This window comes from Podarcis cretensis, assembly GCF_951804945.1.
Source record: "Podarcis cretensis genome assembly, chromosome: 8".
NCBI classification, from domain to species: Eukaryota; Metazoa; Chordata; class Lepidosauria; order Squamata; family Lacertidae; genus Podarcis; species Podarcis cretensis.
Window position 1 is genome coordinate 85,831,426 of NC_137177.1, and position 26,584 is coordinate 85,858,009.

The 26,584-nt window shown below is 46.5% G+C and overlaps 2 protein-coding genes across 5 annotated transcripts in view; one reads left to right on the forward strand and one right to left on the reverse strand.

The window, feature by feature from the left end:
- The window catches only part of ACAD10 (acyl-CoA dehydrogenase family member 10), a 41,231-nt gene extending 35,883 nt beyond the window's left edge, over positions 1-5,348 (reverse strand). Inside the window, exons 1-4 of one of the 3 annotated variants that reach the window (XM_079987447.1) lie at positions 5,258-5,348; positions 3,240-3,432; positions 1,704-1,852; positions 428-622 (exon numbers count right to left, since the gene is read on the reverse strand). In XM_079987447.1, the coding sequence (XP_079843573.1) occupies positions 428-622; positions 1,704-1,852; positions 3,240-3,423 (528 nt within the window). In that variant the 5' untranslated portion in view covers positions 3,424-3,432; positions 5,258-5,348. Of the gene's footprint in view, positions 1-427; positions 623-1,703; positions 1,853-3,239; positions 3,433-4,274; positions 4,371-5,246 lie in introns of those variants that run through there. The other 2 variants (XM_079987449.1, XM_079987448.1) reach the window with 2 other exon arrangements.
- A 113-nt stretch (positions 5,349-5,461) lies between these two features.
- Positions 5,462-26,584, forward strand: BRAP (BRCA1 associated protein). Of its 2 annotated transcripts, none has more exons than XM_079987687.1 (12): positions 5,462-5,701; positions 7,441-7,602; positions 8,866-9,064; positions 11,797-11,986; positions 13,905-14,018; positions 15,861-16,009; positions 18,465-18,540; positions 19,582-19,720; positions 21,520-21,629; positions 21,938-22,027; positions 22,721-22,824; positions 23,385-26,584. In XM_079987687.1, exons 1-12 carry the CDS (start codon positions 5,620-5,622, stop codon positions 23,743-23,745), a joined length of 1,776 nt encoding a protein of 591 aa, XP_079843813.1. In that variant the 5' UTR covers positions 5,462-5,619; the 3' UTR covers positions 23,746-26,584. The 2 variants fall into 2 exon arrangements, with proteins under 2 accessions (XP_079843813.1, XP_079843812.1); XM_079987686.1 differs by having other exon boundaries at positions 5,464-5,701; positions 8,863-9,064.

The window sequence follows — 26,584 nt, forward strand, 5'->3', positions numbered from 1 at the left end:
GGCGAAGCCTCTGGAGCACGGTGGGAGCGTTCCTACTGCACTATGGAGGATTTGCGTTGCTATCACTGAAGCCAAGGAACCTGCATTCGCTCCATAAGATGCACACACATTTCCCCTTACTTTTTGGAGGGGAAAGTGTGTGTCTTATAGAGCGAAAAATACAGTACACTATTTATTTAGTGGAATTATATCTCACCTTTGCCTCCAATGAGCTCAATGACCCTGTGAGGTAGGTTAGGCAATGACTGGGCCAAGATCACCCAGTGAACTTCATTGCCAAGAGGGGATTTCAGCCTTGGTTTCCCAGGTCCTAGCCTGACACTCGAATCACTGCGCCACACAAAACTCTCGGAGCATAATAAGATTTCTCTAATGAGAAGAGAGCCTTAAAAAAAACTGGAATCTCTGTTGCACGCTGTGAACTCACCACATCAAACTGCTGCCGATCAAGGGGCAGAAAACTTTCTCCACTTTGCAAATAGAAATTGTTACTCAGGACGGCCGTCTTCAAGCCTTCTGCTCGGATGCACTTTATAGCTTCAGTCATAATGGGAAGCTGCTCTGACATTCCAATGCTGGTCAAATCTGCGAGGAAAGAGTCCACTGGGACAGAGGAGTTTGCCTTGTGGGAAGAGGTAAAAAGAGAAAGGAAAACGGTGGCTGAAACATCTTTGAGTGGAAAAGATCACGCCAAACGTTTCACACAACCCAATAATACCAGGCCATATTCTACACACTGAATCATTTTTTATAGTGTGAAAGAACAAAGTTGAACTGAATGGTTGAAAACGGCTAAAGAAGAGATGGAAGAAAGAGCAGAGGGCTCCCTCCCTCTTAAAACTGGGTGGGTTTGAACTGATCATGCTTTCTCAGCCTGGCCTACCCAACAGGGTTGTAGTGAGAGGTATGAATTGCAAATATGCTAAGGCACTTAGGCAGTTCATGGTGGAGATGTCTCCCTGCCTATGGATGTTTCCATTATTGTTTCAGACCCTAAATACCAAACACCCCCTTCCCTACAGACTTCCCTGGGTGCCGATATCACCCACTGTCCTCAGAAGCTTGGGGTGGTGGCAGCGGCCCAGGAAAGGGCATTCTCTGTGGCAGTCCCTAAGCTGGGAAATTCTCTCCCCACAGAGGTACAGTTGGCACATTCATGGCAAAGCTTCTAGCAAATGCTGAAGACACAGCTTCTTTGCCCTGGCTTTTGACATATGCGTATTTTTAGGACGCATCTTATTTCTGCGATTATAAGTGGCTTTAAACTATTTTTAATGTTGTAGGTTAGGGTGATGGGTAGAATAATAATTTAAATAGAAATATAGGAGTGGAGAACCTTTCAGCCTTCTAGGCGTTTCTGGACACTTCATACCACAATCCCTGATCACATACTTCCTTTTCCCAGTATGTGTGGGATTGAGTGTGGGTATGTATGAATATTTTTAAGGATTGTATTCAATGTATGTTTGTCTGTATATTCGTTATATGAATGTATTAATGTTGAATTATTTTAATAAAATTAAAAAAAATTTAAAAAATTTTTAAATCCCTGATCACTGGCCATGTTAGCTGAACAGAGGCAGAGGCCAGCAACAGCCAGGTGGCTGCAGTTTCTCCAGCCCCTGAGATAAGGACTCTGTATGTGAGCCCTTCTACTTGGCCCCGATTCAGGTGACAGAAAACAAGCAGAAAAGCTGGCTTACGATCTCGGAGCACTGCTTTCCAAATTCATGCAGAAACTCTGCTGGCTGCAGCTCCCCTCTCATGTACCTCAGCCAAGGTCCGTCCTCCCCTCCCGATCTCAAGGCCTGCTTGATGGTGCCAGGGGGCACATGGTGCCGAAACTCCCAGTCTACATAAAGGAAGGCAGATGGGTGAGGAGCCAACATTAATAATTGGAGCAGGGACATGAAAGGTTTCCTACCAGCCACAAGTGTTTCCTATGGAAAGGAATGTTGTTCCCTAATATCGGGTATACCTGTCACGTCAAGGATGATGCAGCCTGGGGAAGTCTAGAATAGAATCGTAGAATTGTGTATGAGAGTTTGGGCTGATGCTGGAACTGGAGACATAGAAACGTGTCTGGAACCAAGTTGTGGCTGGTTTCCCTGGAAGCCTAATGGGTGTCAGGGAAAGGCAAGTGTCTGGAAGAGTCAGCAGAGGAGACAGGAAAATGTTCCAGGGGAATGCGGATCTGTGCCACCTGTGAGGCAGGGGAAAGAGGAAGAGTACAGGAAGTCAGAAGTAGGGTGCAGGAAGCCACAGAAATGGAAGAAGAGAGGATCTCAGAGCGAGAGGGGCCATTAAAATCTGTCTCCTCTCCCACTCCAAGGATGAGGAGGGGCTCCAGGAGCAGCTGGAGATCCCACACAGAAGTCGCCAATGCTTGTGTCAAAAGAGGTGGTTTAAACGAGCTGAAGAAGGCATGTCCATCCTGTCCAGATTGCATACCCTCCAACATTTCTCCAATGAAAATAGGGACATCCCATTCCATAATGATAATTTTACCATTTATACCCCACACATCTTATTGGGTTGCCCCAGCCACTCTGGGTTGCTTCCAACATATATAAAAACATAATAAAACATTAAACATTAAAAAAAAACTTTCCTATAAAGGATTGCCTTCAGACAACTTGGGGGTTGGATAACTCCATACCCTCCAACAGGGACGTCCAATAGGGACGTCCTAAAAAACGGGACATTCCAGGATCAAATCAGAAACCGGGATGGCTTCATTAAATCAGGGACGTTCCTGGAAAATAAGAACACCTGGAGGGTCTGGGATCGGAGCACAAGTCTGAAGAAAAAGTTGCCTAGCAAACTACTTAGCATGAGCAGTGTATGTGATTATTGCACCTTAGCAGCTTATGAAATTGAGTGCTTTGCCAATAAAGAACTAAACATCCAATTGTGTGTCCTCATTGCGGCTGGTGTGCTTGGGACAATGAAGAAACAAGTTCTGTCGTGAGTGTTAATGCTGTGAGCCCCTCCATCCTATGCTCAGGTGGAAATAAAAACAATTTATCTTCAGAACACCACAGTCTCCACTGATTTCTTTCCAAGGCAACTGAACCCTGGGAAAGCGCAGGCACCCCTGGCTTGGGGTTGGGCACAATAATACAAGACACATTTTACATAGCAGAGAAAGGACTTGGAATATTCCACTTTACATTCCATATTAAGGCAGCTCAATCAGCAAATATCAGACTGGATGGGAATGCCACTGATATACTCACCTGCTGCCAGTTTGATTGGGGAAGGAAGGAGAACACCACCCATATCAAAGATCACAGCTTTATAGGGACAGGTTGAAGAATTTCTCCATCGTGTGTGTGGAGGTCTGTACCAGAACCGTTGTACGAAGTGTGATCTCCTGACATGGTGGTTACAGAAGGCTTGGAAGAACCGCCCAGCACACATTTTCTGGAACTGTGTATATAAAGTGGAAAGTAAACGCTTTAGAGATTTGTTGCAAGTTAGTAGTTTCCAGATCTTGGGATAACTTCTTGTCTGCACAGGTTTCTCTTACAATGGTAGATTTTCAGGTTACTAAGCACATCTGATGTTTTGGATCTGTGTGGTGATCTATTATCTAGAAACACCAAGAGGGCCACAAGTTCCATATTCCTGTGATAAGCTATAAATATTTACCATGTCTATGCAGGTGGCTCCTTCCCGAGGGCTAGGTTGTGCACCTCTTATCAGAAACCTGTGGCCCTCCAAATTTTACTGAACAAGCATGTTTTCAAACGCAGCTTTAAAACTTGTAGAATGAGTCTTGTCTGATCTTATAATTGGATCAGGTTTCCACAAATGCGGAGTTGCCATTGAAAATAATATCCACTACATGTCCAACAATCTGGTTGTGGGCATACTGTCATGTAAGGTATGAACAGTCTAGGATAAGGGAAGGTGGTATAAGGCTTTGAAGATTATCCTTATCACTTTGTGCCTGTAAATCTGCACAGTATCAGTGCACTCTTTCTGTCTGGTGTCAGTTGTTCACAACCCCCACCAACCCCCGCCAGCATAGTCAATGCTCAGGCACAATTGCCGGGAGTGTAGTTCTCTGCTGCTTTCCAGGGAGAATGTTAATTGGGCTACAGAAATTCTAGCAGTGGCAGTGCTGCTTACAAGTTTTAAACTGAGTTTTGCCGCGTTCGGTTAACGTGTGTGGCTTTGTAAAGCTATCTCCTGAAAAGCGGGGTTAAGGAATATATATTAAATAGGAAATAGATAAATATTTGAATAGATTTGTTCTTTTAACGTACAGCAGTTTAATTCTAGCATCTATTTGGGTATTGCTTTTAGTTTGCTGAATAATTTGCATGTTACTGTTACTGTTGTTACTGTTATTATTATTATTGATTCCCTCCCTCCCTCTCTTTTTTCTTTTTCTTTTCCTTCTCCTCCTGCGATGAGGCTACATCTTGATATTTTAATGTTCCATTATTTTAATGTTGTATTTTATTTTTGTTTTTAAGTTTGTAATCATTCATCTTGTTTTTATTATTGCTTGTAAGCCGCTCTGAGCCCGGCCTTGGCTGGGGAGGGCGGGGTATAAATAAAAAATTATTATTATTAAGGTAAAGGTAAAGGTACCCCTGCCCGTACGGGCCAGTCTTGACAGACTCTGGGGTTGTGCGCCCATCTCACTTAAGAGGCCAGGGGCCAGCGCTGTCCGGAGACACTTCCGGGTCACGTGGCCAGCGTGACATCGCTGCTCTGGCGAGCCAGAGCCGCACACGGAAACGCCGTTTACCTTCCCGCTGGTAAGCGGTCCCTATTTATCTACTTGCACCCGGAGGTGCTTTCGAACTGCTAGGTTGGCAGGCGCTGGGACCGAGCAGCGGGAGCGCACCCCGCCACGGGGATTCGAACCGCCGACCTTTCGATCGGCAAGCCCTAGGCACTGAGGCTTTAACCCACAGCGCCACCTGCGTCCCATAAATAAAAAATTATTATTATTATTATTATTGTTGTTGTTGTTGTTGTTGTTGTATGGTTGGGCAACCTGAGAACAAAAGCTCTACACTGAAAATGGGGGACGTGAGATCACAAAAAAGTAGACAAACACCACGAGTGACTCCCACCGCGCAAAAGACCATTTTCAAGGTCCCTGACACCCCCTTCCCTAAAGCTGAGGCCACAACCTCCAGCACCCCGCATTTTGCCCTTCTCTCCTTTGTCCTCCACCCTCACTTCCGCCCTCTCCCCAGAAAGCAGCTGTGGTGACCTCTGACCCGAGACGAGCCTTGCGTCGAGTCCCTCGCAGCAGCAGCTTCTGCCTCTCGGCGCTTCTCGCGAGAACACGGGCAAGGAGGGACGAGCGACGTCCTCACGACAGCCCCGCCCACTTATAAGCAGCAGAAGATCGGGCAACCTTCGCCCCGCCCCCTTCCGCCGCTCCCTCTCTGCGCCTGCGCGCGCGCGGGTCAAGGGTCAGGGAGCCAGGGGGCGGAAGTGGCTCATAATCCTAGGGAGCTGCGGCGGAGAAGGCGGCGGAAGAACAGCAGGAGCCCCAGCTGGCGCCTCAGGGGCGGTTTGGGCCTCTTTCCCCCTTTCCCTGCCCCGCTCGGGCCCCGCGGGCTCGGGAGCCCCTCCAGGGCGGGCCCTATGAGTGTGTCGCTGGTGGTGCTTCGCTTGGAGCTGGCCGAGACTTCGCCCGTGCCGGGCGGCTTTCCTTACAGCGCGGCCGGTGAGGGGGCTCGGGGGAGAATGAGGGGGAAACAAGCCGGGGGGGGTGGAGAGAAAGGGAGGGAAGTCTCTCAGAGAGGGACTAAAACATAAATATTTTTTAAATTCTACTACAGTGACCCCCAGTGTGTTTTAGGAGAAAAAAGCACAACTTTTAAAGCACAGCAGTTATTATTGTTTTACCCCCCAAGGTAGAAAGCCTAACCGAATTATAAAAGGTAAAGGTACCCCTGCCCGTACGGGCCAGTCTTGACAGACTCTGGGGTTGTGCGCCCATCTCACTTAAGAGGCCAGGGGCCAGCGCTGTCCGGAGACACTTCCGGGTCACGTGGCCAGCGTGACATCGCTGCTCTGGCGAGCCAGAGCCGCACACGGAAACGCCGTTTACCTTCCCGCTGGTAAGCGGTCCCTATTTATCTACTTGCACCCGGAGGTGCTTTCGAACTGCTAGGTTGGCAGGCGCTGGGACCGAGCAGCGGGAGCGCACCCCGCCGCAGGGATTCGAACCGCCGACCTTTCGATCGGCAAGCCCTAGGCGCTGAGGCTTTAACCCACAGCGCCACCTGCGTCCCTCAGAGAGGGACTAAAACATAAATATTTTTTAAATTCTACTACAGTGACCCCCAGTGTGTTTTAGGAGAAAAAAGCACAACTTTTAAAGCACAGCAGTTATTATTGTTTTACCCCCCAAGGTAGAAAGCCTAACCGAATTATATCCTCTAGTTAAAAGGCGCTTATGTAAGAGCAGATGTCTCTGTAGGTGAGATCACACAGGTGATACCGGTTGAAGTAGATCATGTTGAGCAAGGTAGAGCAGTGATCCCAAGTTAATGACAAACTTCATATTGTTGCTATTTACTATGAAGAGTTACTGGTATCACTCTACATAGTGTTATAATGTTTGAAATGAAAAAGGGCTTCCCCCTCCAACAACAGTTATATATGAAAGTTGGGGTGCTTGGTTTACTAATAAGCCCTCTGGCAGAAGCCTATGTAGGAGAAGTTAATGCAACGTTTTGTGTGCACAACACAGAACAAATCCCTTCCAGAATGTGTGGTATGTTTGGGAATGCAGGATGTACACTCAAGGCAATAATTCTATGATAAAATAAGCAGTCACTGGTATAGAAGTGTGCCCTCGTCTTCATCTGTGGCATCTTAGAAAATGTTTAATTTCCCCCCTGGGTAATGCTACACAGACTCCTGGTTTCTGCGTATATGTCTGTCATTGTACGTGACAAATTGTTAATAACAACTTAATACAATGGCAAGGAGGAGATGGGGGAAGCACAAGACAGAGACCCTATCAAACAGGGCCCTTTCATAAGATTGTGATGGCAGTTGTCTAATTAAGCATCCTATCAATTGCTCTAACAGGAAAACCTGGATACCTGTGTTACACTGTGTGTGTGTGTGTGTGTGTGTGTGTGTGTGTGTGTGTAATGCTTTGCTCATGACCTGATTTGTATCTACAAGTGCCTCTGAGATCAGCTAAATGATGTCACAGGTGTGTTGTAGCCCAAATGCTGAACCAATAGGAGGCCGGAAACATTTAATTATTTGTACTCCACCCATCTGACTGGATAGTTTCCAACAAGTTTAAAGAAGAATGAATTAATAGGCTAGTTCAACTGCAATGGATATAATCATTTAGATTTGAAAGGGCGTGTTTGCTTTTGTTGTTTTTGTTCTAGCTTGTGGATAGCTATTATAATAATACACATCACTGTTTTTGTTTAGCCACTGAAATGTCTGATGAGGAAATCCAGGAGAAATCACTAGCAGCTGCCACAGCCTCCTTAGACGGAAAGGAGCCTGTCGAGAAAGCAGCTATCATTCACCAACACATTGGCCGCAGGGAGATGACTGATATGATCATTGAAACTATAAAGCCTGATGCAGGTACTGGTATGGTGCTTCCACGTGCTTCTGGGCAGAATGCAGGTGCAAGTTTATGCTTCGAGAAAATGTACAACTATCAGTGGGTGTCAGGCAGAGCCAGTTAACATGCATATGATAGTGTGAGCTTTTTCCTTTCCACTTAGCCATACAACAGGACCACTCCTAAATCAGACTTGTTAAGTGCCAGAATGAACTAATTGACCAAACAGGAAAACTTTGTTGTTCTTGTTACTGGCTAGGCTGGGAGAGAGGGCAGGACAGGAACAGACTTGGCTCTCGGCCCTTGTTTCTTAGAGACGAGGACATGCCCCAAACAGTGAATAGTTATGAGCCTGCAACTTCTGTAGATTTGTTTGCAAGATTGTTCTAAAGTTTTAAAGTATTCTCAGAACTGATGCCTGCCTATTGAAGGGGTAGTGAACAGGATGCCTTCCAGCTGTTTTAAACTACAACTCCCAGCATCTTTGACCATTGTCCATGTTGACTTTAGTTGATGAGACTTGGTAGTCTAGATGGAGTCAGATAGGGAAAGCCCATTCTAATAATTCTACAATGATATGAAGGAGTATTGAGTGATCAGGGATTAACTTTCCTGCCTTACAATGCTTTGAACTGCATGAAAGGACTTGCATGAGCATAACAGACCTTTCCCTCCCTGTCCTCCCCACCCCTTTGAACTACTCTTCTGGGTTTTCCTGCAATCCTCTGGAGCAGCTTTTGGTTGTGGGGGTAGGGAGAAAAGAGGGAGGGGATGTTCTGTTGCACATGCAGAAGTCCTTGTGTGAATGGAACGCCTTCATTGGATGCAACCTTTTGTGATCAAACTTACCTTGAGAAATGTTTTTAATTGCTAGGGGCTGCTCCTTTTGGCTGCTAGGTTAGAGCTGCAATCCTAAACACACTTATTAGGAAGGAATCCCCATTGGCACACTGGAGCTTGCTTTGGAATCAGTATGCATGGAAATGAGCTGTCAGTGTCCTCTTGATCCTTTCTATAACTAAATCGTCTGGAGGACCAGTTTGCAAGTCACCTACTTGAAACAAAACCCTCAGATTGGTTTCACTGACTCTGTTGGACATGCTCCTGGGTTGGTAAATAGTGAACTGCGGCTTGGAAGTAGTCATTGATGTACACAATTTACAAAGGGCCCTTTCTGAGTAGATTCCCTTTATAACGTATGGAAATAGTGTTTTAGAAGATCAGTTGAATTTTTCATGAATTAATTTTTGACCTATACTTTTCTTGATTCATGAAAAAAGAAGCGTTGAAAGCAGTGATGGAGGAAGGCAAAGCGTCTGAGGCATCCTCCCCTGATGACCGAAGTAAACATAATGGCCAAAGTGGGGGTGTTGGGACAGCACCGGATTCCCCCTCGAAGCAGCTTCCAGACCAGATTTCCTTTTTCAGTGGAAACCCGTCGGTTGAAATAGTTCATGGCATCATGCACCTCTACAAGACAAAGTAAGGAAGTGCTTCTCTTAGGTGGCTTCTGCGAAGCGGGTCACAGATCCAAGCCTTATATGGTTTTTGTGAAACTCCTGCTCCCTTAGGGGAAGGGCTTTAAGTCAGTGGAAGAGCAAACCTATTGCTTGCTGAAGATCTCAGATGTGCATTCTCAGCCTAACCTACCTCACAGGGTTGTTGTGAGAATAAAATGGCGAAAGGGAGAACAATGGGTATCACCTTGAGCTCCTTAGAGGAAAAGTGTGATATAAGTCTAAGAAATAAATGAATGAATCAGTTAGTGGGTGCTGGAATAGGTTGAGTAGACAATACTAGCCCAAACTGAACCTAATTTAAGGCAAATCCCTAGGTACTCTTTGAAATGTGATAAATCCAGTTCCTGGATTTTTATTTTTATTTATTTTGGAAGAGGTAACTCTGGTTTAGTCATTTTTTTAAAAGTGCAATAAAAGGATAAAGTCCAGGGAGGCAGGTTAAAATTGCCTTAACTGATGCTTTAAAGGGTCTGGGAAAGTATTTGGGGGAAAGTTCTTGATTTGAAATATTTACTTACACTTTGGTTCAACACTTTGGTTACGTTTGACAGCACAATCTTGCACTAGTTTCTTTACGGTGGTGGCTCTCTACCATTTAGGAAACTCCTGTTACCTGTTTAGGAACCCTGTGCATTGCTATGCAGCCCCTGTATGTTGAAGAAGGTTCTGGGATATTTCAGGGTGCAAATCGGTTGCTCATATTTTGAACACTGCCTTGAGTCTTGGGCCTCTTTGTGGTCTTGCACAAATCAAGGGTGTACTGTAGCTATTCTTTCAGCTGCTGCATATTGTAGGGCGGGGGGGGGGGGCGGCCATGGGTGGTTCACAGCCAAGGAATGCACATGGCAGATAGTTAAGTATTTATTGTTAACGATAACATTTACAGTTGCTTCTGCAGCTCTGAATACCTACGCACACCACTGTAGAATCTAGGCAGCTATTCCCAGGTCTGAGCTCTGTGGACTATGCAGCAGTTGAAACAGCCCCCCCTCCCTTTTCTTCACCCCAGTTTATGTATCCTTCCCTAATGGGCTGTGTGCACACAGCCAGAGAGCGCTCCTACATAGAAACTTTCTCTCTGCACCCCTTTTCAATTCCCTCCTGGTTCTGGGAGACAGTGGTCTGCCTCTTCCTGACATTAGGTGGGGAACACTTTTGGCTCCACACCTGTGTACAGTGGTGCCTCGCAAGACGAAATTAATCCGTTCCATGAGGCTCTTCGTATAGCGGTTTTTTCGTCTTGCGAAGCAAGCCCATTGACAGCTTAGCGGATTAGCACTATTAGCGGTTTAGCGGCTTTTAGCGGATCAGCTGATAAGCGGCTTAGCGGCTTAGGAAAAGGGGGGAAAAGGGGGGGGGAAACCCGCAGGAACTCGCAAGACATTTCGTCTTGCGAAGCAAGCCCATAGGGAAATTCGTTTTGCGAAGCGCCTCCAAAACGGAAAACCCTTTCGTCTAGCGGGTTTTCCGTCTTGAGAGGCGTTCGTCTTGCGGGGCACCACTGTACTTATTAGGATCTGTCATGGGGACCAAATCTGACCACCTGTCAAAGTACCTTTCATGCCAATCTTAAAGGGGAAGTAAGGTAAAGGTACCCCTGACCATTAAGTCCAGTCGCAGATGACTCTGGGGCTGCGGCGCTCATCTCGCTCTATAGGCAGAGGGAGCCGGCATTTGTCCTCCGACAGCTTCCAGGTCATGTGGCCAGCATGACTAAGCCGCTTCTGGCGAACTAGAGCAGCGCACGGAAACGCCATTTACCTTCCCGCTGGAGCAGTACCTGTTTATCTACTTGCACTTTGACGTGCTTTCGAACTGCTAGGTGGGCAGGAACTGGGACCGAGCAATGGGAGTTCACCCCATCGTGGGGATTCGAACCGCTGACCTTCTGATCGGCAAGCCCTAGGCTCTGTGGTTTAGACCACAGTGCCACCCGCCTTACATAAACTTTTGTGAGTTTCTCCCCCATCCCTTTCGTTTTAAGTTCTCATTCTCATGCTACTCTAGCACAAATATTTGCGCATCAGACGCATGTATCAGTGGTGCATTAAATCATGAAGCCCGCTGATGGGCATGGTTTAGGGGAAATGGCTTGGTGGGCCAAGATTGGCCCGCAGACTGGCGGTTGCCCACTCCCTTTGTAAAAGAAGATCCACAGTAGCTCGCAGCTGCCTACCAAGGAAGCCCGTCTTCCTTTGCTAATCCTCTTCTTGATGAACTTGAGATGAGCCTTTCTGCTGTACTGTTTGTTATCACAGCAGTGATTTTCAATAATAGGTAACCAGGTTCAGTGGGGTTGACAAACCAAAAACGAAGTTACAGATTAATCCAGAAGTAGCCAGTGTGATGCCAGATGTTTTGGACTCCCAACTCCCATCAGCCCCAGCCAACATGGCCAATGGCCGGGATGATGGGAGTTGGAGTTCAAAACCTATGGAGGAGCACCACACTGACTGCCCTTGGGTTAATTAGTGCAATTTTGCAGGGAAGTGACAGAAGTAATACATTCCCTCGTCAGAAGACCCTGTTACACAAAATATCTGTGCTGTGGAAGCCTTTGGATGAAGTAGATCTGTAATACATGAAGTAGATCTGTAATACATTGGTACTTTTTAATTAAGGCTTTCACTGGTGGGTTGAGGCTTTCAAAATGCCGGTGAACGTACTGACCGTTCTAATTCCCGTCTCATGCAGCAAGATGACCTCCTTGAAAGAAGACGTGCGGCGCAGTGCCATGCTGTGCATTCTCACGGTGCCTGCCACGATGACCAGCCACGACCTCATGAAGTTTGTGGCTTCCTTTTATGATGTCATCGAGCACATGAAGATCATACGAGACTCCACCCCAAACCAGTATATGGTCCTGATCAAATTTAGTACACAGGTAAAAAGCCAAGAGATGAAATGTTACTTTGGCCAAAGGGGGGCGGGGAACAGTTTTCTCCAAGTACACAGTTCTTTCAAAAAATGCTTTAGAAACACCCAGCTGTTTCTTCTTCCCAGGATGCCAGAAGTAGTGAACAAGATTGGCAAGCACACTTTTACCCCAGAAAAAAATGAAACAAAATTCAAACCCAAGTAACCACTGAACAGGTTTAACCATTCACTGAGGCACATTCATCAGTAAAACATATGCTCTTCTGCATGTACCTTCCTAAAACTGCTGTTGTGGAGTACCTGGATGCAGCCCAGAGCTACTGGAGGCCATTTTAGGTTCATAAAGGTCTGTGAGACCCACCACCAGCTCATCTGCCCAATATGCCATCTTAAATGGTTTAACTGGTTATGCTGTCCATGGGTACCTTCTGTGTGATTGTTCTGAGAGCTGGAAAACCTTTCACCAACTGGGTGGCCTCCATGTGTTTTGACTACAACTCCCATCAATCTGAAACATCTGGAGGGTACCAGATTGGGGAAGGCTGTGTTAGAGTGTTAAGATTTTGGAGGGGAGAGAAGTAAGTTCAGGTCTCTGCTGTTTGGTTCCTTTGGTGGGGGAGACTTGGCTTTTATGGGAAAGTACAACCTTTTTTTGCCAGCTTTACTTCTTTGGAGACACTCAGGGGTTTGAATCCTGTTGCTGATTTTAAACCATTTGCAGTTCAGGGCTATTTGGAGTCAGCAGTCAGTTACTGGACACAGCACAAGCAGTTTGCAGTTGTCTAAAATGATTCAGTTTGTATGTTTGACTTGAAGCACTGACTCAGGTGGGCTTAGGGGATTCTGACTGAGCATTAAGGTGGCAAGAAGCAGGGAAGCTGGAGGTGGGTTGTCTCCAATAAAACCTGACCAGAAAACACATACAAGTCTTTCATGTGCATTTGTGAAGTTAGGATTTAATCTATTGGAATGTAGCAGTATCCATATATGGAAAATCCCAGGCTTCTTAAAACTTGAATCTGGGTTTTTAACTTGATTCTGGCACCTATAAATTTTATATCTTATCTTTGCCTTGCTTAATCTTGGTGCTGTACAGCTCCAGGTGCTTTCAAAATAAACATTTGGATTTGCAGCAGCATCTGAGATTTCAGCAGAGTTAGAATGTGTGCATTATAAATACTTGTCGTATTTTTGGCTCTATAAGACGCACCGGACCATAGGATGCACTGGACTATTGGGGGGGGGGGAGAACAGGAAAAAAAAATCTCCCCCTCTCTGCTCAGCGCCCCTTCAGCGAAGCGGCAGGAGAAACGGAGCCCCTTCCATTTCTCTTCCCGCTTCGCTGAAGGGGCGCTGCACAGAGAGGGAAACTGTGCAGCACCTCTCCAGCGAAGCGAAGCCTGGAGAGCGAGAGGGATCGGTGTGCACCGACCCCTCTCGCTCTCCAGGCTTCAGGAGGCTATCTGCAAGCCTTCGGAGCGCAGCAGGAACTCCTGCCACACTCCGAAGGCTTGCAGATAGCTGCCTGAAGCCCCCGGAAGGCAGCGGGAGTTCCCTGTGCTCCGGGGGCTTCAGGCGGCTTCAGTGAAAGCAACTTGAAGCCTCCGGAGCGCGGGGGGGAGCTCTTCCTCTGTGCTTCAGAGGCTTTGCGTTGCTACCACTGAAGCCAAGGAGCCTGCATTCGCTCCATAGGATGCACACACATTTCCCTTTCATTTTTGGAGGGGGGAAGTGCGTCCTATAGAGCGAAAAATACGGTATTTCCTTTTTTAAAAAGTGTTCTAGATTCTGAGCACCACCGGCCTGGGAAGTAATCTCAATTTGTCTCCTATTGGCACAGATGCTTCTGTGCTGCTCTTCACTGTAGTGGGCTGTGCTCTCTCCATACAAACAGCTCGGTCTCTTCTCTTTTGCTTTAATTGTAGGCAGATGCAGACAGCTTCTACATGACTTGCAATGGCCGGCAGTTCAATTCCATAGAAGAGGATGTTTGCCAGCTGGTCTACGTGGAGAGGGCAGAGGTCTTCAAGTCAGAAGATGTAAGTTCCTTCACACTTTTCCAACTCTGGCATCCTCTCAGGATCCCAGGTTCCTTCAGCCAGCTGGATGCAGCACCTCAAGGTTCCAGCAGCAATTGTGAATGTCTACAAAAGAACTTGTCTCTGTTTGTGTGCATTTTTAAACACCAATCTGCCCCTTGATTCTTTTGCCCAGTGACTTCCAAACTCTGTTCTGAGGAAGTCTGGGGAGAAGATCAGTACAGTGGTACATTGGTTCTCAAACTTAGCCCGTTCGATTCCTGAAACTGTTCGAAAACCAAGGCATGGCTTCCGATTGGCCGCAGGAGCTTCCTGCACTCAAGCAGAAACCGTGTCAGATGTTTGGCTTCCGAAAAATGTTTGCAAACCGGAACACTTACTTCCCGGTTTGTTGATCATTGTTCACTGCCCAGGACTCTGTTTAGAGGAAGGAAAGTCGATTTGTTCGACAACTAAGCCATTCGAGAACCAAGGTACCACTGTAATTGGAGGGGGTGGGATTGGCAGATTGAATGACAGCCTCTCCACCATTAGTGATCTTCCTGTGCTGTATGCAGTTGGTGGAAAGCATTGAGCGTGTTCCAGGCATTTTGTACCATCTAAAAGATGCAGTAAAGAGCTAACAATGACAGCAAAGCCAATGCAGGGCTCTTGTGATTTATTCCCATAAGCTAATACACGCATAGGGAAGACAAATAAGGAATAGAAAATAAAGACAGAATCATGTTAGTTTATTAAATCTCTTTAGAAATCTGTATCCCATGTAAGGCTGATGATTTAGCACCTACAAATGAGGAATAAATAAGTACAGTGGTACCTCGGGTTAAGAACTTAATTCATTCTGGAGGTCTGTTCTTAACCTGAAACTGTTCTTAACCTGAAGCACCACTTTAGTTAATGGGGCCTCCTGCTGCCGCTGCGCCGCTGCTGCACGATTTCTGTTCTCATCCTGAAGCAGAGTTCTTAACCCGAGGTAATATTTCTGGGTTAGCGGAGTCTGTAACCTGAAGCGTATGTAACCTGAAGCGTCTGTAACCCAAGGTACCACTGTACTTATTTATTCCTCATTTGCAGGTGCTAAATCATGGAAGCCATATATGCACCAGGTTTAGCCTGAACTTTAGCTAATCTGACACTGGCTTAATTTTTTCCATCAAAGCTATATCTCCAAACACGATCTTCCTGTTTTGTTTTGTCAGGTGGGCTTTTGTTTCTAACTTGGGCTCGGTTTTTAGGGCACTACAGCTCTGTGTGCCGCCATGGATGACCACTGCTGTTTTTGGCCTCTGTATAAAGTGGCTGGGACGCAGGTGGCGCTGTGGGTTAAAGCCTCAGCGCCTAGGGCTTGCCGATCGAAAGGTCGGCGGTTCGAATCCCTGCGGTGGGGTGCGCTCCCGCTGCTCGGTCCCAGCGCCTGCCAACCTAGCAGTTCGAAAGCACCTCCGGGTGCAAGTAGATAAATAGGGACCGCTTACCAGCGGGAAGGTAAACGGCGTTACCGTGTGCGGCTCTGGCTCTGGCTCTGGCCAGAGCAGCGATGTCACGCTGGCCACGTGACCCGGAAGTGTCTCCGGACAGCGCTGGCCCCTGGCCTCTTAAGTGAGATGGGCGCACAACTCCAGAGTCTGTCAAGACTGGCCCGTATGGGCAGGGGTACCTTTACCTTTTTTTATAAAGTGGCTGGTGGACTTAGAATCCCCTTTCGCTATTGAGAAGGCGAAAAGAAGAATGGGGGGAAATGAACACTTTGCCAGTGTAAATATGTGTTTGGTTGCATGTGCCATCAAACAGCACCCTGACAAATCTGGATGTGCCTTTTTTCTTCCTCCTCCTCCTCTGCAGGGGGCCAGTCTTCCTGTCATGGACCTGACTGAACTCCCCAAGTGCACTGTCTGCCTAGAGAGAATGGACGAGTCCGTCAATGGGATTCTCACAACGCTTTGCAACCACAGCTTCCACAGCCAGTGTCTGCAGCGGTGGGAGGACACCACGTAAGAAGCGCTCTTCATTCTGGAGTATTGCCGGGGAGGGGGGGGGGGGAGAGAGAGAGAGCGAGCTGTTTGCGTGCCTTTCCCAATTTTGTTGCCCTTCCAACATGTAGCAGTGGGCCTAAATGTGAGGGTTCCAGAAAACCTGCCAGTGCCCTGAATCAGGGGTCCTCCATAAGCTGAAACTGCCATCATCCATGAGCCATGGCCCTGGTGGCTGGGGCGGACGAGATCAACAAGTCCTGGAGGGATGTAGGTTAAACAAACCTCCCCCAAACTGGACTTGGTTTGATCTAGCGTGTTCACTTGACTTTTTCAACAAATCATGTTACTTTAATGGGCTATATAAACACCACTATTTTTAGTCTGCACAGTAGGGCAGGTCCCCATCTAAAATAGCCAACAGTTCATAACCTGACACTGCCGCCAGTGTTTGAGGCATGGTGCCTGCCTATAGATCAGTTGCTGGGGAGAGTGTTGTTGTGCCCGGGCCCTGCTTGTCGGCTTCTGAGAGGCCACTGTGAGTACAAGGTGCTGGGACTAGATAGGGCTTAGATCTGATAAGGGCTGCTCTTATGTTTTTTTGCCGGGGGAAAGGAAGAGAAAAAGCACTTGGGCTTAACAGCAGTGGGGGTACAGAATGATGTGGTTGTGCTCATGGCTTCACGGAAGAAGCACATACACTTGGTGATGGGATGGATGGAGGGCAGGTCTGGGTTTCAATCTCTTGAGTTCTTTTTTTTTTATAATAAATTTTATTAGTTTTCCAATTTTAAAACAAAACAACCACAACAACATAAAAACATCAACAAATACAAACAAACACACAAATATAAGTTCTTAACCTCATTTTCATAAGCCTCCTTTCTCGGACTTCCCCATACCTCACCCTTTTTACATCCTTATTTTACCATTTTTCAGCAACCATTTTAGCCAATTAAATTTAAATTTGTTATCTTTCTCAATTTCACCTTAAATCATCAAACATTTTCGGCTGTAATTCTGCATCTTCCTTCCCCTTGACATTTTAACACTCATCAATATTATAACAGTTCTTAAGATAAGCTTTAAATTTCTTCCAATCTTCCTCCACCGTCTCTTTCTCTTGGTCGCGGATTCTGCCAGTCATTTCTGCCAATCCCATAAAGTCAATCACTTTCGTCTGCCATTCTTCCAGTGTGGGGAGTTCTTGTGTCTTCCAATACTTTGCTAGAAGGATCCTTGCTGCTGTAGTGGCGTACATAAAAAAAGTCCTATCCTTCCATGACACCAATTGGCCGACCATGCCCAAGAGAAATGCCTCTGGTTTTTTATGAAAAGTACATTTAAGTACCTTCTTAATTTCATTATAAATCATTTCCCAAAAGGCTTTAATCTTTGGGCAGGTCCACCAAAGGTGAAAGAAGGTACCTTCAGTCTCATTACATTTCCAACATTTATTATTGGGCAGATGATAAATCTTCGCAAGTTTGACTGGGGTCATGTACCACCTGTAGATCATTTTCATAATATTTTCTCTTAGGGCTCAATCTCTTGAGTTCTGCCACTCGCTGGATGACCTTGGGCCAGCTGTTCTTTCTAACCTTTTTTACAAGACTAGCTTTTGGCATATGTGCCCTACCCTCCTCCTCAGGTTGTAAGAGTTGCTATAATAATAAAAGAAAATTAGAAGTAGGGACACCGCTTATGTGATTCCCTGACCTAGGATATAGGGGAAGATAAAATTACTGAAACTGTTAAAGATGATGGCATACCCTTTTGGCCAAGGTGGACCCGATTTTCAAAAGCTCTTTTTGACCATGTTGTTGCTACTTTTTATTCCCTCTGCTTCTGTCTGTCTCTTCAGCAACAGCAGTGAGGGTTGCTTAGTCTAACCCATGGGTAGGCAAACTAAGGCCTGGGGGACGGATCTGGCCCAATCGCCTTCTAAATCCGGCTCGCGGACGGTCCGGGAATCAGCTTGCTTTTACATGAGTAGAATGTGTCCTTTTATTTAAAATGCATCTCTGGGTTATTTGTGGGGCCTGCCTGGTGTTTTTACATGAGTAGAATATGTGCCTTTATTTAAAATGCATCTCTGGGTTATTTGTGGGACATAGGAATTTGTTCATTCCCCCCCCCCCAAAAAAAAAATATATATAGTCCGGCCCCCCACAAGGTCTGAGGGACAGTGGACTGGCCCCCTGCTGAAAAAGTTTGCTGACCCCTGGTCTAACCCATCCCATATTCTTAGCAGATTTCTTATATTCCTGTCCTGGCTTTCTCTTTTAAGTTACTGAGTTATCTAGGAAGTGCTTAAAATGGCTAGAACAGGGATAGCCAACGCGGTGCCCTCTGCAGGTTGCTGGACTCATGTATGCTGGCAGTTGTACTTCAGCAGCAGCTGAATTTGCCCTGCACCTCCCACAAGTTAATCGGCCTGGATTGTAACCACTTCTCTCTCCCCTGCCTCTTCCAGGTGTCCTGTGTGCAGGTACTGCCAGACGCCGGAACCTGTGGAAGAGAACAAGTGCTTTGAGTGTGGAGTCCAAGAAGTGAGTGGGCGCAGAACAGGGGCAATTTTTATGTTGATACTCGTATCGTCTGCAGCGGGGGCTGTTTACAGAGGGAACCATTTTCTCCAGGCTAACCAACCCTGAATGCACTTTTAAATCTCACTGGGATAGGGGTTGCAGTAAGGAGGGATCAGAAGACGCAGAGGGTGTCCCCACCCAACTGCAAATGGTTCATGCAGTTGCTTGAAGAAAAGATAAGCTAAGAAAGAAACAAATTTCCCATTTGCTAAGGCAAACTGGCACATCAGTAAAGTCTTTGGTGCACTGGCTCCCGGTGGAGTACAGGATCAGGTTTAAGGGGCTGGTTTTAACCTTTAAAGCCCTATACCACAATAGGACCCTCGTACCTATGGGACTGCCTCTCCTGGTATGTCCCACGGAGCAACTTCAAAAGAAAGACATATTGGAGATCCCGGGCCACAGGGTGGTTAGGCTGGCCTCGACCAGAGCCAGGGCTTTTTAGGCCGAGGCCCCAATCTGGTGGAACGCTCTGTCATAAGAGACTAGGGCCCTGTGGGACTTGACATCTTTCCTCAGGGCCTGCAAGATGGAGCTGTTCCACCAGGACTTTGGCCAAGGCACAGTCTGACCCCCTCTCTCCTAACCCGATAGTTGCCATTAATTTGATTCTGAATTGATTCTAGAATGCATTTTAATTAATTGATTGTGAAATTTTATGTACACTGTGCTATTTTTACTTGTTCTTAGCCGCTCTGAGCCTGGCTGTGGCCAGGGAGGGCAGGATACAAGTAAAAAATTATTATTATTATTGTTATTATTATTATTATTATTATTAGGCACCTGATAGGCAAGCAGGGCCTGCCCCCTGTCCCAGTGTGCCCCAGCCCACCTTTGAGTATCCCTCTGTTCCTCTCGTTGCCCGACGATGGGATCCTTTGCATGTTTACTCAAAACTCGCTATTCCACTGTTCATTGGGACTTTGCAGCATGTGTAAGGATCACGGCCTGGCTGTCTGTCTGCTTTTTCTGAGCTTCAGTACAATTCTTCTTTTCATGCAGAACCTGTGGATATGTCTGATTTGCGGGCACATTGGATGCGGGCGCTATGTTAGCCGGCACGCCTACAAGCACTTTGAGGAGACGCAGCACACCTATGCCATGCAGCTGACCAATCACAGAGTCTGGGACTATGCTGGAGGTATTTCCTCTACCTGACACTGCTTGAGGAGCAGCCATTGCTGAGCCTTAAATCTGTGCTTCGGTATTTAGCTGCCGAGCCAAACCTGCCTCGTACCATGTCAGGCTCTTGGTCCTTCTAGGGAAAATGGACCATCTACTTTGCATGTGGGAAGTCCCAGGTTCAGTTCAAAATGGGGCTGGGAATGTCATCAGTCTGCATCTGAAACCCTGGAGAGCCACAACAAGCCAGTGTAGGCAGTACTGAGCCGGACAGAACACTGTTCTTTGTTGTTGTTAGAAGATTTTTATTAAAGTTTTTCACAAGACAGTAAGATAATTACTGCGAAAAAAGAGTACAGAGTCCTTTCCTAAAGGCAGTTCTCAGCCCCCACCACCCACAGAAGGTAGGCACCCCTCCCAGCTCTCACCTGGCATCCTTCCTTCCTACTCCCAGCCTCTCATCCAGGTAGACCAACATTGCCCTGTCTCCCACCCAGGGACCTCCATCAGCCATGAACCACCCCCATGAGTACACAATCCCTGGACATTAGCAAAGGCCCCATACATACGACTCAAAAGAAAAAGAGACAAAAATGGAAAAGGAAAGAAACAAGAAGAGAGGAAAGAGACAGAAAGCAACAGACAAAAGGAAAAGTAACATTACAGAAAAGTAAAAAGGACATTTGATTTTCCATCTGCCAGTTACAGGGGGGGAAAGAAAAGATTAAGACATTCAGTCCATGATAACACCCGTCTTTTCTTCTTTCTGTTAAACAGTATTTCTTTTAAGTCAAAGTCTCTCAGAATCATTCATTTCTTTTTCTCACAAAAAGTCCAAGAGGGGTTCCTGAACTATGATTATTACTGGTAAAAGTCAACCATGTTCTTTCTTTAATATTAACTTTACCTCTGTTAATTCTCACCACCCTTCCTCCATATAGAATAATAGTAAATCCTTCCATCAATGGCCATGTTATAAAATCTCCACTGCAATCACATATTGGGATAATATTCCATAATTTCCCCCCTTGTTATATATCCTTTAATTCATGCCCAGTTCCATATGTTCAAATTACATTTCCTGTTGTGTTTATGATAGTATCACTATCTTCTCCTCTAGAATCTTCCATTTCCTTTTTTTTCCAGAGACAGTATCATAAATTCAGTAGTATTCTCCTCTGCAAATCATATACAGAATACTTTCTCTGGTAGAACTGAAGAAAGGCCAGGACTGAAGTTTCCCAAAAGTTCAGTAGCAGAGCACCGGCTTTGCTTGCAGAATGTCCCTGGTTCATTCCCTGGCATTTTCACATTGGGTGGGAATATCCCCTGTCTAAAACCCTGGAGAGCCAGTGACAATCAGTATAGACCAGCCTTTCTCAGCCTCGAGCCCCCAGATGTTCTTGAACTACAACTCCATAAGCCTTGACCACTGGGCATGCTGGCTAGGAATGATGGGAGTTGTAGTCCAACAACATCCATGGACCCAAGGTTGTGAATGGCTGGTATACTATAGACAGTATTGAGTTAGATGGAACTTTAATCAAGAAGGGTCCTGGGTCCTGTGGGACAATTGCAGGAAGCAGGTTGGCTGAGCTTGAGCTTGTTAGCTCAGCAGGGGCCAACTCCTCCTGTAGGGCGAGACTGGAAGTAGCTGAGTGCTCCGCCTGCGAGATTCCCAACAGGGTGGGCTTGTTGTATGGTGGGTGTGGGTAGAATTAGTAACTGAATTTTACTCTTGCTTTCTGTATCTATTTGTAATTCCAAATAGGAAATTGGAGCTAGTCAGTCAGGGTTGTTGCATTTCTCTCTCTCTAGACAATTATGTCCACCGGCTCGTGGCCAGCAAAACAGACGGGAAGCTAGTTCAGTATGAGTGCGAGGGGGACATATGCCAAGAAGAGAAGATTGATGCATTACAGCTAGAGGCAAGTCCACATTGGTTTTCTTCTCTTCTTGCTTCTGCACATTCTCTCTGGCTTCCTTAACGGTTGGTGCAAGTTGGGTGGGTAATGCAAAGTAACCCAAATGAATGGAGACAACAGGCAGCCCTCTGTTTACGTGTGAGCTTGAGTGGCACTCGGACAACTGAGGCCGCAGGTCCTTTTCAGTTGCAAGCTAGCTGTTGAGTTTGTGGGACTGTCAGGGCAGAATCCTGGACCCATGTCAAATGCAGGAACGGCTCTCCCTGTGGAATATTCCCTTCTCATTGCCTCTTATTTCCTTCTGAACACAGTACTCTTACTTGCTGACAAGTCAGTTGGAGTCCCAGCGTATATACTGGGAGAACAAGATAGTCCGAATAGAAAAGGACACGGCCGAAGAGGTGAGTTTCTTATGGGCACTAGCAGCACTTTCAGCTCTTCTGAGGATGGCAGGTTGAAGGAAATGCTGGTAGTGGAGGGAGGTTGGGCAAAATTGGTGATACTGCTCTTCCCTCTAAAGTTGGTCCAACAAGTTGGCATCTTCTCTGATGGTCCTAAGTTCGGGGTTGGGAGGATTTTGGACGTAATCCTAGACCTTTTTACCCAGGCCTTTTGGGGGCAGAGGATGAACATGGCATGAGTGTACCAGCCGCTCTTGCCACTTTTCCCACTGGCTAGCCATGGATTCCCATGATTTCAGGCAGGGTTCTCTCCCAGCCCTGCCTAGGGATTGTCCCTGGGACCTTCTGCGAGTAAAGCAGGTGGTCTGCCACTGAACTGTGGCCCTTTGCATAATGCACATTAGAAAAGGCTCCCCAAAAAAGACCACCCTTGTTCTCAGGCTTACAATCTAAAAACACACAACCCAAAAGGAAAATGGAGCGGGAGGAAGGAAGGAAGGAAGCTCCAGTTCAAATTCTTAGTTTTTTTATGTAGTTCTTTGTTATCTCTCTTCTTGAAATTTCTTCACTGACTCCCCCAGGAAATGGCCAGAGTCTAGGAATCACTCCAGAACACTCAACCCTTATGGAGAGAACACCCAGTTAGACTTTGGCCTGCTTGAAAAGTGCCATTTTCTCCTTTTCTAAAAACAGATTAACAACATGAAGACTAAATTTAAAGAGACGATTGAGAAATGCGACTCGCTCGAGCACAGACTGAATGACCTGGTCAAAGAGAAGCAATCTGTCGAAAGGAAGTACGTGCTTTGTGTTGTGTTTATCCTTAAGCAGCCAAAATCATGTGCAGTCAAACCACATTGGGTTCAATGGCAGGTGGGATTACCAAAGTCTTTTTTCCTGGGCGCTTGCCCCTTTTTAAATGTTTTTAAATTGTTTTGCTGAGCACATGAAAAGCCGAATGCTCATGTGTTGCTGGCCTGCTGCATTCATAATGAAGTACCGTATTTTTTGCTCTATAAGACTCACTTTTTCCCTCCTAAAAAGTAAGGGGAAATGTGTGTGCGTCTTATGGAGCGAATGCAGGCTGCGCAGCTATCCCAGAAGCCAGAACAGCAAGAGGGATTGCTGCTTTCATGCGCAGCGATCCCTCTTGCTGTTCTGGCTTCTGGGATTCAGAATATTTTTTTTTCTTCTTTTCCTCCTCCAAAAACTAGGTGCGTCTTGTGGTCTGGTGCATCATAGAGCGAAAAATACGGTAATTACCTTGGCATGGCCTCTGGGACTACTGTTTGATACCCACATCCTACAGAGTAGTCTCTGAATGTAACATAGTTCCCTCTCATTTTCTGCCCTTCAGGTGCACCCAACTAAACACCAAAGTGTCCAAGCTGACCACGGAGCTGAAGGAGGAGCAGGAAATGAACAAGTGCCTGCGAGCCAACCAGATCTTGCTCCAGAACAAGCTGAAGGAGGAGGAGAAGCTTCTGAAGGAGACATGTGAGCAGAAGGACCTGCAGATCACGGAGGTCCAGGAGCAACTGCGGGACGTCATGTTCTACCTGGAGACACAGCAGAAGATCAATCACCTCCCCGCTGAGGCTAGGCAGGAAATCCAAGATGGACAGATCAATATTGCCATGGCATCGTCAGCCGGCTCATCGGCGGGGGGTCCCGGGAAGCCTTCATCCCGGAAGGGTAGAGGCAAGAGGGGCAAATGAGAGATGAGGTGGCCGCAGCTGACCTTACTGAAACTGGCCACAGAGGGGTGGCCGGGGGGGCTGAAGGAGAGTCGCTTGTCAGGTGAAGCAGGTGCAAGAGTCTAGCAAGGGATGAGCGACCAGTTTGCAGAGCCTTTCCTACCCCAGTGCACTAGCCAATAGCCATCGGCAGCCCTTAAGATGCTCTTTCCCTCTGCTGGCTATCTAGCTACTCATAGGCACTATGTAGTGACTCCTTGGCTGTCTGGCCGTATTTAGCCTCCCCTTCTCTGCTGCATAACCTGAGAACACTGTGTTCAAGTTTTAGATGTTTGCTTGAAATCATACTTTAAACTAAGCGCAAAAAAACCAAAATGACAAGAGCCTTAGATTTCTTTTTTTCCCAGGGGGGCGCAGGAAGAGACGTTGTGGCCTTGTGCCTTTTGTAAGCTAGGAGTACACCTGGACCCAGGCTCCCTTTCCTGATTTTGAGGCACGTGGCTGAAAGCACATGCAGGCAGTCTCTCCTCTTGGTAGGTGTGCGCTGCAAAGTGGCAGAATTGCCAGTCGAGTGGGAAAGTTCTGCTCGGCTGGAAAGTTTTGTGCCGGGAGCCTTGCTGAATGTTGGCGTTGAAGAGCTCCGAGGTGTTGGGTGCAAGAACTGCATCTCTGTGAGATGCATCATTTTTGAGGCCTTTGTCCTAAGCCTGTCCCCCCGGTTGTAAAACTTCTGGGAGGCCTTGGCTGGTGAATCATAGACGGAGGGCTGAGTTAATCAAGAGCATTGTCCAGACTTTGAAGGGCTGTCCAGAAAGCGAGGGAGAAATCTGCTTAAGGGGTGGGAAATGCACTGAAGGTTTGCCTTGTTGAAATCTCAGGTGCCTAGGGCTTAGTAGAAAGGTTGATGCTTGCAGCAAAGCAAGGACCACGCTGGCTAGGGAGCTTTCTGGGAAATTGCAAAACTACCACGCTGGGTGTCCCCGAGTTCATTCACAATGCCCCAGTTCCTTGTGCTGCACTGGACCTGCATCCTCTCCCTGTCTTCTTCCAAATGCTCCTCCCCTTGACAACCAGTGTTTTCTGCCTTGATACCTGACTATGCACTGCATGTGAACACATGTGACCAGACCCTGAAACCTGCCTTGAGAGAGAGTGATTTAGAATGGAAAAGCTGTGTGCATGTACCTAACCTGTCCCCTGCCGCTGCTTCTTCACTTCCTAACTGCTCCCAATGTCCCAAGTGTGTGTTTCCGCTGTGGGGTTCCACTCATGTGGTTTTCCTTGCAACTATCTTGGGAGTTGGTTATGTGTGTTTGTGTGTCAATTCTATTTTAGTTAGCCCTTAGCAGGAAATAGCAGAATTTCATCAGTCTGTGCAGAATGAGCTCATCAGCAGGTATTTAAGAAGCCAACCCTCCTCCACACAAAAGAACCCTGCTCAGGGGGTTGTAAGGACAAAAACCAAGTGGAGGTGGTCAGAAAGGGGTTGGAAGACGCCTGCATTTTAAGCAAACCTCATCTCTTCTGTTTGCTAATGTGTGTGGCTGCCCTAATGCCCTCTCGACATCGTAAGAGAGCTGTGAATAGGCAGGTTCTGCCTGCAACCTGAGCACTGCTTTGGGTCTTTCCCCCACCCCTCCAAATGGCACATTTCCTCAAGTGAAGACTTTTTGCCATGCCAAATGTTGCTCTTTTGCCTTGTCCGCGGCAACTTTACACTCAGCAGCAAGCGTTGCACACACCTCAAGGGCTACAGAAGTTAATGCCCTTGTGGGTTTTTTGTACAAGTGTACGCTTTGTCTAGATGGAGGTATAATGAGTGCTGGCCCTCGCTGAACAAACTAGAGCCAGAGGGCGAGATACTGGCATTGGTAGTAATTCTACTGGCTGGATTGAAAATTATAGTTTTTTAAAAAAATCAAACCTACAAGTTTCCGCTACAACATGCTTATGTTTTGCTTTGAAAAGGGGAAAAAATGCATCCACTCCACCACCAACTTAACATAGGCCTATCAAACTCACTTGATGCAGTTTGCCACCTGCAGCTGACTAGTAGTTTTCTGAGCTCCTTGCTGCTGACTCTTTTTGATCAAATTTTGTAGCACAAATGTATCTGTTAAAAAAAAAAAGTTCTGTGCACATGCATTGTACAGTCTTGATACGATAATTTTAAAAGCTAAATGGTCAGTGTACCCTTCTTCTATAGAAACTACTCTGCTTATTTTTGAAACAATCCTATTTTTGCACTTGGTTACTCTTGCTTCGTGATCTCCTCTGTCCTCCTGGGTCCCCTGAAGCTAGGATGAGGCTTGTGCAATATTGGTGTGCTAGGGAAGAAGGGAAATTCTTCATCTGGGGAGAAAAGTTCAAGCGGAAAAGAGAGGACGCGGTTTAAAAACCACTAAGTCCATGTCATATAAAGATGAACCTGGGCACCAAGAGTAATTGTTTGAAATGTGTTACTTATCAGGGAATCTTTTGGAAAGATCAGTGTACGCTCAGACTCTCCTTGGCACCGTTACTTCCCTAATTTCAGGGCTTGGAGCAAGATCTGGATTCTTCCCTGAGAAGCCTTTCATTTCCTCTGAAATGTTTTTCTTCTTCTTAGTTTCTAGTCCTAACCTCTTAGAAATTGAGGATAATTGCTTGACGTTTTAAGATGCCACCTGTGCTGTGTTTGAACACTGTTAAATCTGCCAAGCTTTTTGCCCTGCTGAGCTAAGAGCAGTCAGATTTATTCAGAGGATAGACTGGAGTTTGGCTGACACTAGCAACACCCATTGATTAATATGGGTGTGTGTTATAATATTATATACTGTAACATCTGCAATGGGACTTTATTAAACTGGATTAAAATATG